The 14,373-nt window shown below is 37.7% G+C and overlaps 1 protein-coding gene across 4 annotated transcripts; it reads right to left on the bottom strand.

The window, feature by feature from the left end:
* Window positions 1-3,157: 3,157 nt before the first annotated feature.
* Window positions 3,158-14,089, bottom strand: LOC103710821 (TSL-kinase interacting protein 1-like). Of its 4 annotated transcripts, none has more exons than XM_039133821.1 (8): window positions 13,720-14,089; window positions 7,197-7,330; window positions 6,637-6,842; window positions 6,275-6,516; window positions 5,924-6,152; window positions 5,474-5,818; window positions 5,132-5,359; window positions 3,158-5,025 (listed from the first exon to the last, which is right to left on the bottom strand). In XM_039133821.1, exons 1-8 carry the CDS (start codon window positions 13,755-13,757, stop codon window positions 4,900-4,902), a joined length of 1,548 nt encoding a protein of 515 aa, XP_038989749.1. In that variant the 5' UTR covers window positions 13,758-14,089; the 3' UTR covers window positions 3,158-4,899. The 4 variants fall into 4 exon arrangements, with proteins under 4 accessions (XP_038989749.1, XP_038989750.1, XP_038989751.1 ...); XM_039133822.1 differs by having other exon boundaries at window positions 7,197-7,421; window positions 13,720-14,088; XM_039133823.1 differs by having other exon boundaries at window positions 7,197-7,421; window positions 13,812-14,088.
* Between the last annotated feature and the right edge of the window lie 284 nt (window positions 14,090-14,373).

The following is a 14,373-nucleotide window of genomic DNA, read 5'->3' as shown; positions in this document are numbered from 1 at the left end:
AACTAATGAATCAAATCTTGGCGAAGATAACTGATTCTAAATGCATGCGACATAATTGCTCTAGATTTGGTTACATGCACTCTTGTTTCTCTACATCTTTTAGCTATGTCGAACCAAACAACACCTTTTTTTTTCTTTTTTGGTACAATAGTGGCTCACACTCGACGGGTGTTGATGTGGCCAACAAAATCAAAAAACAAACGACTACATAAGGGCTCCGGCACTGAGCCACAACCATCCAAATGAAACATTTAGAATGGTGAGCCACAAAGAAAGCAACCCAGTCGGCGGCACCATTTGTCTCTCTGTAGACATGCGTGGCATGGTAAGAACCACACTTTTTCAGTAATCTGTGAATGTCGTTGAGCAGCGGCCGGTCCTCGCCTACCAAATAACATCTTCATTGTGGATACAACCTAACCCAATACCCATCACTAGGAACAAATTAGACCATCAGCAATTCCAATAGCAAACAGAGTTGTTTGAGTAATCTAAAAGGATTAGGCGGAATATTCTATGAAATTTGTGGATGGGTCGGATCAACCCAACACCTTTGAGTTCGGACCCTGGCTCTTGAAACATGCAGGCTAGAGGGACCGATAAGCCCAAATCCTGCAGCATACTGCAAACAGGCCCATCTCAGGTTCCAGTCCGGCCCATGTCTCTCTCTCTATATATATATGAGCAAGCATCGCCTTTTGCTCTCTCTCTTCCTAAAACCCTAGCAGTATCCCGTCGACCCATCCTTCTCTATCCGCGGCTCTGAAACGTTCCTTTAAATCCTAACCTCTCCCTTCATCCACTCCTCTCTTTCACCCCCCTCTCCCTCCTCCACCAAACCCTAACTTCCAGCTCCTCCTCTCTCAATCCCCACCTTGAAACCCTAACCCTAATTTTTCTTTCCGGTCTTCCTCGGAACGCTGGTATAGCGGCGTCGAGAAGCGGGCACAACTTGTGCCTACTCATGCCCGAACGCCTCCTGAGACCAGCCAAATCCAGCTGTCGATCATCTGACCGAGCGGACCCCTCTCTCTTCCCACGGGTCTCGCTCTTGTCAAGATCCGATACACTCTTCTTTTTCATTGATTAATTGTTGTTTTATTTTTTGAGGTAAATAAGCTGGTGATGTGGTGTTGAGAATGGATTCTAGCGTTTCTTTGCACCTCCCATACCCAGCAATATCACAGATCGCAACCACAATATAATGGGTGTTATCGTTTCGATTCTTATGGCCGATATCACCTATGCCCCGGTTGTCACATTTTCTACCCTTTTTTTGGGAAAAAACACACTAATATGTTGGGTCTTTTTAATCGCTAGAATTGTTCTCCTTTTTTTCGATATTTGTTTTTTTATCTTTTTTTTGAAGAATTAAATCTCGACCAGGCATAGTCAGGTAGCTGCCGCAGATCCGATGGCTGATACAGTTACTTGCTTGGGAGATCAACGGTGCTCATCGTTACACGTGGCGCATTCATGCTATCGTGCCTTGTGTTACATCTGGGTTCCACATTAAGAGATTATCATCTGAATTTAATTTTTTTAAATTGTAAGGAAATGATTAGATTTAACACAATTTATATATTTATATTTTGTTCCTTTTTTGTATTAGTATTTTTTTCCTTGAGTTTCTTGACATCACTGAAGAATCCATTGCTTGTGCTGTTAAGAGAATTTTCTCTCTTCAAGTAGCATCATGTTAAGAAAATTTTAGATTTTTGAAGCAAATTAATCCACCTTTCCTTTCTTTTTTAATAAAAAAAGATATACAATTTGTCTCAATATAGCAATTTACTCTTTTAATTGCATCTTGCTTGCATAGTATTTCGACTACGGTATTCTTTTGGATATTACACTTAAATTGTGGATTTGATTTTTGTGGGGTTAATGATGAATTTTTGCTGTCATCTATTGTTGTGAAGTTTTTCTCAAACAAGAAATACATTTGCACAACTTACGTAAAAGCTTCAGATCTTCACCCAATTTTGCCCGTTTGATATTATATACATTTACCTCATTATAGATATGCTTGTGTTATACCGATACCCCTTGCTCACTTTATTCTCAATTGGTGCAGCTAACACATACCTGGTCTTCTTATGCTATGCTTAATGTGAAACATTTTGAACTAGAAAAATGAGAAAAATGTTATAGGATATATTACATATTTAGATTTTAGAAGTAGCAATACTATATACATGTAAGGTTACCTTAATTATCATTATCTTGTGGTAATAATACTTTGAGGTGGAATAAAACTTCAGTGGAACATATATGAGTAACTTAAGATAAAGTTTTTTTTGATTATGTAGGTTAAAACTTTCAAACCAGGAGTGAACAATAAATCACTTTACTAAATATGCATTTCTAGTACGAAATGAGACACCTGCTGAAGCTATTATTGTTGGATGACTTTGTTTTATCAACCAATTAGATATGTCTATTTTTTATATTTGATTGTGTATTAGTTTTTCTTTTTGGTCATCTGTCTAGATTATGTACAACTTAGGCGCTGTTTGTCTTGCAGACTTTACTAAAATTTGTTTATATAAAACTTCAAACAAGTTTTATGAAATATATGTCGTTGCTTTTTGTTAAACATGTTAAAAACCTGAAAAATGAGTATTATGAAAAACAGTAATCCCCTTGTTTTCATAATTCTTGTTTTACCCAACCAGTTTTTTGTGGTATCTATTTTAAAATCAAAACAGCCCTTACAAACAAAGAATATATAGGGTGAAATCTTTGTAAGAGAGCCAATTTTGTTGATACTGTTATTTTATGATTGAAATGTCATGCTTTCTGGTGTGGGAAGAGGTTTTGCCTTTTTCATTTGAATTGTAAAAGGGCATGCATGGTTGATTCACAATACTATGTTTTGCTATCGAAGGCATAATTCTTGGATATGAGAAAAATGTACAAGCTTGAAAACAAGGAATCTGTACTGGCTAATGGCAGTCAGGAATTTTGAATGTTTGGTTTTTTCTTATTTTCGTAAGAAAATTTGAGGAATGATACTATTTTAGCTATATTAGTTAGTTTTACAAATGATTAGCAGCTGGATGCATGTTAGGAAATTGAAAATGTAGAAAAATTTATCAGCAGGATCAACTACCAAGGTGTGTAGATCATAAGAATATCCTTGTTGACTCTTTGATTTTTTATTTTTTTCATTGAACATTTGTGGTCTAATGGTAAGACAGCTGCTTTATAAGCAACAGATCTAGGTTCAAGTCCTGGCAAATGTATGATCTTGAGCTATTATTTATACAGCTATTTTGTTATATGAAATGCTGATTTCTATATTTGTGCTCATGTTTTTATAGTTTCAATGACAGGAACAAAAATCCATTAGTGGTGATAAGTTTTGTTAAGCTTTTGTTTGGTGCAAGAACAAAAATCCATTAGTGGAGATATGTTTTGTGAGGCATTGGTTTGGTGCATAATATTTGATAATCTAATCTGTGGTGTCCGTTTAGTTGATAAAGCAAGTCTACCAGAATGCTTAAGAGTTGTTTGATAGAATTTTTCAATGACTGGCCAAGTTGTCTAAGATCAGCTATTTTAGTCTCACCGATTTGGATCGCAGTATGTCAAAAATTCTTGCTTGAGCCCTCGGAATAAATTCCCTCGGAACAAAAAATCATATGGGTGTCTGGGAACATCTTGGAGTGCCGGTTTCTGGCAAGAAGCTTGCTGTATCCGCCTGTACTGGTTTGATAATTAGAATCACCAGTAAACTCAATGCACGGAAGAATTAAGTGCCTTTCCATGTCATGAAAGATGCAAGCTCTTTCTTTGTTTTTTTTTATTATTATTGTATGTAAGGAAACGACATGCAATCAAATTGTCATAGTGGAGCTAACTTTGTCATAGTAGAGCTAACCAGTATGGATGTCGTAATTATAATCTCTGCTCGCCGGCCAATGTGCAGGACTCCTTCCCACGTATCCAATCACTAATCATGCTAAAATCACCTTCAAGCCCACCAGTGGCCGTTTGTGATTGGTGCGATGGCTGTGATTGGATGAGGCCCGCCCTCTGCGTGCCCCTTATTCTATAATGGATCCTATCTAATCACAGTTGTACCAATCATGGATGGCCTTGATTGAGGGGCAAGCTTTCTCCGGCCGATCTCGGAACTAGAGATGGCCTTGATTGAGGGGCAAGCCTTCTCCGGTCAATCTTGGAACTAGAGAAGAACCGGACCCAAGTTTAAGCCCAAACCTAGCCCGGTTCAATCATTTAGGCTTGTTCAATACTTCAAATCTCCAATAGACTTTATAGCATGTTTAATTGGATGGATGTTTTCCTTTTTTTTATATATTTAAACTTTAATTTGACAGCTGAATATTGAATTATAACTAATTTATTTTGAATATCATTCATAAAATTTCTTGGGAGGTTTGGGCTGGTACAGGCCAGTACAGTTTTCTGCCTAAAGAGATAATTCAATTGGGTTCAGGCCAGGCCAAAGTTTTCTAAATATTTTCTGGCCTAGGCCCAGCCCATTCCGGCTGTTTCCAGCCTAAAACTAGGAAAGCTCAGACGACTCTTGGAGCATGTTCACCACACCCTAAAACAGCAGGAAAGAAACGGTTGAGGTTAATTGGTCTAAATACTCCAAATCTGTTGCATCTATGATGGGCCTCCTGCAATCACCAAAAGTCATTTCAAAACCTAAAATGTTGCTGTTCTTGGGTTGCATTAATTACCAAAAGAAAACGTTAGCAAGTCCTTCTGTTTAAGGGCCTTCATACAACTTGCGGTTGAAGTTCTTTACAAGGCTGAACCATGTGAACCAACCAAAGTAGGTACGCGGCCTCAGCTAGTTGAAATTTCCGCGCCAAGGGGCACAAACATCTGAAGCAGCTTCAAATAGCGAGCACCTTCTCTGTATCAAAAAATAGAGAAGTTCTGAAATGCATCCAGACTTGTCTCGAACAATGTACCAAGATTGATACGGTCACCACCAATCTGTCTAGAGGAAGAGGTGATGCATCCTGAGGGACCCGAGGACTCAGACTGTGGAATCATGAAAAAACAAACAGGGATCGTATCAGTCATCTTCAATTTCATGGAAGAAAAGATAAAAATAAGTCTGCTATAGTTTGGAAGAGCTTGTTAGTACCCAGTAGATATCCACTCTTCCAAAGTCCTTATCGCATAAAGCTTCTATTTGGGGTTCTGCACTTGTTTTCAGTTCTTTACAAGCATCATCCTGGGTATGAGGCAGCAAACCTGCTGTGGCTTCTGGAGTGGATTCTGGAATTGCATCATTCTTTATGTGAAGCTGAAGATTAGCTGCAGGTTCTTGATGGATACCATCTGGCAGTGCATGCGCCAGCTGAGTGACTAGCTGCAAAATTATAATTAATAAACAAGTGTTAATCTTTGCTCAGTTAGGAAAACAACTACTACAATATTCAAAAGACTTCATTACCAAAAATTCCAGTGGCAAGCAAACAATTACCATATCATGGGGTCTATCTGAATTTGAAGTGATATTGTGAGTACATGCAGCAATAGGAGCATCTCTGGATGAAGCTGGATTATTGTTGTTTGGAGAAGTGGTCTTTTGGAATGCAAAAGCATGACATGTTTCTTCAGCATCCCAGATGGATGAATGGAGGGCTTGTGCTGACTGATTTTTGGTTTGGTGGCAGGCAATAAGAGAAGCAACAGCAGCATCGAATGAATCATTGGTAATTGGGATCTGCAGAAGACTTGAATTCTGTGCAGGCAATGCTTCAGATAGTAGGGTTCCGATGCTTACGTTAGATAGACAATCAGCCCATGAGAGGAAGGCACTTTTATCCTTGGCCCCCACAAAATGGAACAAATAGAGATATAGTCAGTAGAGATACGAAAATACAGGGGAAAAACTATTGGCTAATAAATTGGAGAAGATTAGCTAGAGTACCACTGCTTGAAATGATTTGTCCAACGAAGGGGGTGAACCAATGCCTTGGTTTAATGAATTATGAGAACACGCCGAACCATTTTCTGTGCTTGATGCAGGACATTGAGGAATTTTCTCATCAGTTGTATTGATAATTTGAGTTTCCTTAGTTTGTAAATTGCCTTCAGAATGGAGAGATGTCAGAGGTCTCTCACAGCTTGTTGGCTCAAGATTGGAGAACCAGCCATATCTTGAAAACAGAAAAATCCAAGTCATGCTTTTTAGAGAAGTAGCTATTGCTATCACGAATGAAAACCTTCCAGGTTGAATACATAAACACTCACAGAAGCAGCACAATTATAGGAGGTATACCTTAAACGGAATATGGCAGGGCTACCAACAGCAGCATACACATCAGCAGCACTAGTATAAGAATCTTTTATCGTCCATCTTCTGTAACTGACTAGATTGTCCAGACAAGCATTGTAGGGAAAGATCATGAGCTCTCCTGATGCAAATTCTGAGCTGCCCCACTTGACATCGAGGTGTTTCACTACCGATGAGATTTTTTTTCGAGTTGGCAAAATAAGTTCCAGGTACGGGTTATGTTTATCCTGTAATGTCAACAAGAATGCAAAGAGTCATGGTGTATCATATATCTAGGTTTATACACAGTTATTAATCACAAAAATCTTTTTAGCACTGTTTATGACAGTTTTCAAGTTTTGATTCACCTGCTCCAACCCTTTTTGAGTAACTTCATCTATTGGAAACAGCTGGAGCTTAAGCTTTCCAGAACATTGTGGATATGGTTTAGACACAGACATGGAATTTCCTGGTAATTTTGTCTGACCACTAGTTTGCATAACCAGCGTCTGCAGAGGGGATGGTTGATTTCGAGAAGGCAAAAGTTGTCCTGTAGTTTCCATACCGTTTTTCGCTGAAAATAGAAGTAAATTGGAATTAAAAAATAGTTATATATGCAAAACCTAAAAAAAGAGAGAGAATTGCCAGCAGAGTGAAGGTTCATAAGCCAAGTCATCGATGCTTCTTTATTGATGGTTTTTGTTTGTTCAGACTGCTGGGACTTGAGAGAAACCAAACTATTACATAATGTAAGACATATTATTGGTCATGTGCTTCCATGTTAAAACCATGATGCAAGTCCACAGTTAATTAAAAGAGAATGCGGAGGAATTACTCAAAATGGGAGCGCTCTAAGGAGTACCGAGAAGATGATACTGGTTAGCTCTTTCAAGCTTATATATGCTACAGTATCGTGCTATAATATTACCTGTAGCTTTCTGCCTCTTCTTGGCAGTTTTCTTCGTTCCAGATTTAGTGCAGTCAAGTCCGCTCTTTTTACATGCACCTATAGTTTTTCTACATTGTTTATCAGCAGTTTTCATGGTAACACAATGATGAGCCCTGACACAGCAAACCAGTTGTTACACCCTTCACACGTATCCCACAACCAGATCCTGTCTAATGCTTCTATGATCAATAATCAGCTTCTTACCTGCATTAACATAATCTGTCAGTAGTGAGATCAGGCATAGCTGCTGTATCAATAGTTTGAATATCCCTTTGTAGATCATGAAATCAGTTTCCTTGTATCGAACATTTTGCACTTACATGTGATAGAAAGATATTAATGACAACAAAATTCAACTAATTACCATATTCTCCTAATATTGTTACCTGATAATGGCTGGATATTGTCAAAAAAACTCATATATTACAGTGCAGTGCTACCTACTAGTCAAAAAAGTTGGTGCTTTACCAGATGACCCATGCTTAAAATTAGACAAGCATGGAATATGACAATATTTAAGTTTATGAAGCAGAGTGCATGTGTCCAAATCCATACATGTGTATAAACATTTGATATCTACGTGCCATAATAAGAGAGTCTAATAGTCACCACATGCATCCATAGAAAATCAAAATTTTCTGACCAAAGAACTGGTTTCAAACTTATAACGTTAAAGTGTGAAAGTCCTTGTCTATCAATCTATCGATCTATCTGTCTGTCTATCTGTCTGTCTATGTGTGAGAGTCCTTGTCAATGAGTTCAGTGGGGCCTGATTTCAGAAAAGATCAATCAATCGATTGATAGATCTATCTATCTACCAATCTATCGATCTATCTACAATAAATGCCAAAAGATCTTGACTCTAATCCTTGAGTTGAAATTACATGATATGCTTAAAAATTTCTAATTTTCACCTCAAGGAAAGTAGATTTCAGCAAGAAATAACTAATTGCAGCAAATAATTTCCACGAGATAGTACAGGTTTTGGTGGGTTCATTGATTGCAGGCTCTTTCTTTATCAGTCATTTTCCAATGTATTTCTTTGATTCTTGTTTCACTTGAAGTCTTGATATTTTGTTATTGTTGAAGGAGATTATTTCATAGTCTGTTCTTGTTATTTGTGTGCTGCTTCTGTTTATTTGAAATGGTTGATGAATTCATATTAGCTCAAAATTAGTTTTCCAGTGATTATTATTTAGTGAAGCAATGCCTTGATCCATGCTTCTTGAACACATGTAGATAGAGGTAAGAAGAACAACTAATTTTGGGAGTGATTGCCTGATTGGATGACCATGCTGAATATGGTCCAACTGACAAAGGTCATATTATCTTACCTCAAAGGCCATAAACTATCATTATCTCAGGCCTGTCATTAAATCTCTGGCACTAAAACCCTACATCCGATGGATTTCTGCAAGATTTTTGATAGAGATCTATTTAGGTTTCTGAGCAGAACTTAGTAACAGACCTGCATCTCTAAGTAAATCTCCCATTTTCCTCATTAGTCTTTTAGTATCATAAACCCTCCATCACAATGGGCTTTTACCTCTTTATTTCTGCACAGAAAATCCGATCAATTAACATTCAGGACAGCAAGTATGATGGCCCTGATATTTCAAATTTACATATAAACCTCCCCTAGAATTTGATCCAAAGCAATTCTTGTGTAACTCAGAAATCTCATTTTTACATGTCACTAGGCTAACGTGCATTCCAACTGCTCCCTTTAGACTATATGATGAAGTGTGGCAGAGAAAGGAGGGACAGAAAAAGCTGAGCAATTGTTTTTCTTAAAGCGAGATTTCTGAGTTACCATGTCATTTCTATTGATTTGATTGATTGGAAGGTGCCTATAAACGACTCAATCAAAGGTTACTGGAGTCTACTACAGAAGACCATGACAAGGAAATAGTAGGTTTTGGTCCCTAAGGGACTTCTTATCCAGTAAAAAGTTTAAGCCCTTTTTTTAAGTCAAATGCAATCATATTCTTAGTTGATTGAAATGGGAGTGCCATGGGTGCAAGGAAGTGGATCTCCTAGACAAAAGTTATCATAAGGAAGCTCTTATGAAGCAAGTGCCAATTTGAGTATCTAGGAAGAGTCTGACATGGGCACACTAATCTGCATAAAAGTTCTTGTTGACGAGGTCCAAGTTTTCTTAATGTTTGATAGCCTATGAGAATATGCATTGCAAATTAAGTGTTTTCGGAAAGACATAAAAAGTGCAGTAAGGAAAAAAGATGAACAAATATAAACATAACACGATGTGAAGGACCAATAGAAGACAAGGAAAAATGCATTTCAATATTATAAAACATTAATTGATAGATGAATATTGAATTCATCTAATGAGGGCAAAGAAAGAGAGAAAAGGTTCTGCACCAGGTTGGGAAGAGATTAATCTAGAATACCCATGTTTTTTAGTTTCTTGGGGTTACTTTGAGCAGGGACTAAAACTGGTCATTCACAAGGATAGAGTGGTGGGTGTATCAGATGGGAGTTTGGAATTAGTGGCCAAGACATTCTTGGTTGAATCAAAGGAGATTCGATGTACTTGTAGATATCATCTGATTTTGGTTAAAAATGGAGAAGCAGTTCTATAATTCTTTCTTTGGCAAATTGGAGGTGCATTAGGCCTGCTACCCAATTAGGCCAAGATGAGATGCACGAATAAATTTGAGATTTGTGGCGGTCATTGAAAGAAGTGGCGGTCATTGGGAGGAGCTAAGGGGTGCATTTGTTTTTTTTTTTTAAAGGGAGGGGAGGGTGAAGATGGGGCAGCACAGCCAGGGAGAGGAATGGAGTTTGATGGAGAGAAGAATTGAGAGAGAGATTATGTGGTAGTTAGAAGGGGAATGGGAGGTGATTGGTGTTGAGCATTGAGCCCTTCTCTATCTCTCTTCTTTTTAATTGAATCATTGGATCAAGTGTCGAATGGCTCATTCCGCTTATCAAATAAAAAAGTAAAAAAAAATATAAAAAATTTTGTATATTTGGATACCGATACTTGACCAACATGGTTCAACATACCATGTGTCAATATATTCTATACTCTACCGTACCAACCTGATACCTAACTGGCATGAGTCATAGTACCAGTATCATGAACATTGCCTAAAAATATATAACAACATGACTCTTTCTTCTATGTTAGAACTTTATTCCAAAGTACTTTTATGCCTCAAATAATCCCGTTTTAGTGCAATTGCCAATATTTGATTTAGTATTTTGACCAAACCTAACTCTTCCTAACCTAAAACAAAGTTCCAAAGTGGTTCTAGACTCTATCAGCCCTACCATTAAGAAATAACCTTTTATACTTGTAGATACTAAGTTCAAAATATTTTGCAAATAATGCTTGGATGATGGAAAATGGTCATATATTCAAGACTTCTTATCAATATCAATATCAAAATTAAAAAAAAACTGTGTATTGGACATGAATGGATAACAAGCTGATTTTAGGAGGTTAATGAAGACTAATACTTAAAAGTCCTTAAGCCTTGTGGGACCTTAGTCTTATTCTTTGAGTCATTAATGAGGTCCATGTAGTTTTTGACCATTTTCTTTTTCAAACTATGTATTCTACTTAGTTAATTAGTTCAATTGCTTGAGTAGCAAGCAGCCTTTGTTTTAATTTACTTTAACCTCTAATGCCCTAAATTCACTTTTTTGAGTACCTAGCAACTTTAACGTATTTTAAATTTACTTGGTCTACAAACAAGCTTACTTGGTCAATAAAGATTGGTAGGGATGAAGTCAAGGCTGGTTCATGCTTATCTTTTAGTGGAGGGGTACATTTGTCTTGGAACACTAAGTTATCTATAAATAAGTGGCAGCACTCCAGAATTTCATGTAAGGTTGATGAATAAAATTTGTTTTTTTATGTGAGTTTTCGTTGTGTGATGCGAAACGGGTATTAGGACGAAGTAAGGGCTGGTCTATAATTAGTTCTTACTAGAGGGGTATATTTTGTCATAGAATACTTTTATCTATGAAAAAGTGGTTGCTCTCCAGGATTTCATGTAATATTGATCATAATTAGTTCTTTTACATGAGTTTCCTTTGTATGATGCAAAGTGGGTATAAGGCCCTTCGATGTTATTTTTGGGTTCTTTATCTTATTCACTCCTCTCCTTTCACTTGTCCATCTTGTTTATTTTCCATTTGACCTATATTCCCCATATTTGCGGCAGAAATCCTAAATCCTGGCCACTAAATCCTCAAAATTCTGTAGCTGACTACTCTACATGGGAACCCTCAACCATTTCTTCCCCTCTCCCACCATCTCATCCCAAACAGAACCTTTCCTCCATCCAAAACACATCTAACCCTAGATTTTAAGGGCCGTTGCCAACAACATACAGCAGCAACCTTGTCTAAGGTTTTATCCCCCCCTCGTTCCCAACTACAAGATTGGTATGAGCATACCCTAGTGTTGTGCTTGACTGCAGATTGTACTTGGAGAGACTTTTAACACTTGAAGGTGCTTATCAAATGATATACAACCCCCATCTCAAATTTATCTTCTTAATTAACATTTCTACTTTGGTTTTCTATCAATAGACTAGTGGTTTATTTGCTTAAATAATCTAAATCAGATCCCATCTTTTATCTTCTTAAGCATCAATGAAGTCATAAAGCAGTAGATCGCATTGCATCTTAGAGCCATCAAGACGAAAGGTAAAGTCTTTTATTTTCAATTTGAGCAATCTTTATTTACACATTTGTGCATTGCATCATCTAAGACAGCATATAGAGTCAATTTCCCTTTAGGTCATCCTACATCATTGGGCCTCTACTGCGTGCAAGCTCTTATATATACAGCCATTTTACTTAAAAAAATGGAAATACGAAAAGTTTACCATAGTATACTCCAAAATATGAAGCACCATGAGGAAAAAGAGAGAATAGATTCTCATACTAAAACAACAAACAAGCTATGAAAGGTTAAACCTTGAAAAGGACTAAAAGAGTGCATATGCAGTCGGCAACATTTTATTTCTTAAACATCGCTGTCACCAGATGTGGCTCTAATAAAAGCAAAATTTTGAGAAATCAACTTATAGGATATGGAAACCAAGACTAAATTAAAATTCAATGCACAAAATACAGTAGATCTCTATGCAATAACTTTACCAATGACAACTCCATAGATATCTCAAACTGTGTGGCATAGTTTAGACATGTAATTGTTCTTTCATAATGGCTATACCATGGCAACTCCAGAGATACCTCAAATTGTGGAACCTAGCATCACAACAGGTTCTGCAGAAAACAAACTTAAAAGGTAATTGTGTTTGATAATACTGAAGTTAATATCCTTATGAATCTGCTTCTGTAAACCCTAAATTCATCGACCAAACACCTACGGGAATAAGAAGAGTGTTGACTAGATCTAATGCAAGCATAATGTGACAATGTTTCAACCAAAACATCTTCATTTACTCTACATCTTGAAAATAGAAGCAAAACTACAATACTTAAATATGAAACTGCTTATGCGATAATCAGACCATTTTAAGCACAAAGTTTATATGTTTCAACTGTTTCGGTCTAAATATTACTGGATTCCTCTAAAAATTACCAAAAACTTGGTCCTTGCCATCTCTATGCCCAAAAGAGTTTGGAGCAAAGCTGTTATAAAAATAGTTACAAATATAGTGAACCTTGTCGTCTTGGTATGTTTTCAACATAGATTCTTCCTCCTGCCATCTAACTAAAACAAACTGTATGAACCGGACCCAAGTGAAGCTTAACAAAGAAAATAGGATTCCATTGGATTTGAAAGTAATTATGATCATAGTTTCCCCATGCCTATTTGGGGGATCAGTCTTTCTTCCATGTCATGTTAATTTCTCACTTCGTGTAACAATCAAACATAACAACAAGCTAATAGGATTGTTACAAAGATCAACAATGTTCTCTAAGAACTACAAAGTAAGTATTTTATTTACATGTCATTATCAGTTTTCTGAAAAAATATCATAGCATACATATTAGAGTAAGAAATATAAATTTCCCCACATTTGTAGATGATAAACTTAGTAGATCCTTAGGTTTTTGCTCGGTTTCCTGAACCAACGTTAAGTTTAGGAGCGACAAAGTGGAGATCAATTGCATACTTTTTGAAAAATTACTGGAGCAAGAAAGCCACTGCTTGAATGTTGTTATGCTATGAAAAAGATGAAATTAGCATTTCGAGACTTACAATAAATTTAATTCTGTATCACCAATAAATATACGATGTCTTTACTCGATGCACAAAATTGCAATATGTTTCCTAGCAAAATTCTCTCCCACAGCCACAATTAGCATAGTAATTCACCAACCAGTGCTCAGATTCAAATGAAACAGCAATCTAAATAGATCTACTCCGAAAATAGCATATGGTAAGTATTTTATTAAAAAAATAAAAAAAAATCATTCCCTGGATCCAGTAACAAATAACCGACAAGGTAAACAGTAACAGATCAATAGGTTCAACAAAAACAGTCTAAACCTCTCTTTGGAACAAAACAGCAAACACGTGCATAGCATCAAAGAGAGGCGAAGACTCGGTAGGAAGTTAACATCTGGTAGATTAGGTTGTACTTCGAGAACAACACTACTGGGTTGGTGTTCTTCCAGCAGATTTGACGTAGTTGAGGCGGAGGAGGCAGCGCCGGAGGTGGAGCGTTGCCGGAGTTGGAGCGCCGCCGGTGGAGGAGGTCGGCGCACGGAAAAGGGGAGGAGAGAGAAATATAAAAGGGGCGGATCTGTGTTGGTTGGAGGTGGAGGGTAAGGAGGACCTCCGGCAAGGAGGCGGCGACGCCGTCGGAGGGGGCTGCCGCCGGTGGTGGATGGGGAAGCACGAGACGGGGGGGGGGGGGGGGGGGGGGGGGGGAAGAGAGAGAGAGGAGGGGGGGTGGTTTGTGGAACCGTGGAAGGGCGCGCGCGGGGAGGGGCGAAAGACGAAAATAAAAGAAAAGGGGGCCCGGTGGAGGGAATAGCTTTGAGTCGAAGAGTCGGAGGAGACTTCTTATCCAAGGGTGCGAGGCTTTAGGAGCTGCTCTTCGATATATAGTCCCTGAGGAATAAGATATTGCGAACATGGTTCCCTCGGCTGCTACCTGGCATTAGAGGGAAAATAAAGCTAATAGGATAGGTTGGTATA

The sequence above is a fragment of the Phoenix dactylifera genome, chromosome 14, assembly GCF_009389715.1.
Source record: "Phoenix dactylifera cultivar Barhee BC4 chromosome 14, palm_55x_up_171113_PBpolish2nd_filt_p, whole genome shotgun sequence".
In the NCBI taxonomy this organism is placed as follows: Eukaryota; Viridiplantae; Streptophyta; class Magnoliopsida; order Arecales; family Arecaceae; genus Phoenix; species Phoenix dactylifera.
Note: the sequence above shows the minus strand (reverse complement) of the source record. Positions and strands in the feature narration are given on the sequence as shown.

What these genes read in the sequence shown, in the direction of transcription:
- LOC103710821 (XM_039133821.1), bottom strand. Translation starts at nt 13,757, where the DNA reads ATGCTATGCACGTGTTTGCTGTTTTGTTCCAAAGAGAG. An exon ending in CCTGCCATATTCCGTTTAAG is followed by an intron (nt 6,153 to 6,274) that starts GTATACCTCCTA and finishes TCTGTTTTCAAG; the next exon opens with ATATGGCTGGTTCTCCAATC. An exon ending in ACAAATCATTTCAAGCAGTG is followed by an intron (nt 5,819 to 5,923) that starts GTACTCTAGCTA and finishes GTGGGGGCCAAG; the next exon opens with GATAAAAGTGCCTTCCTCTC.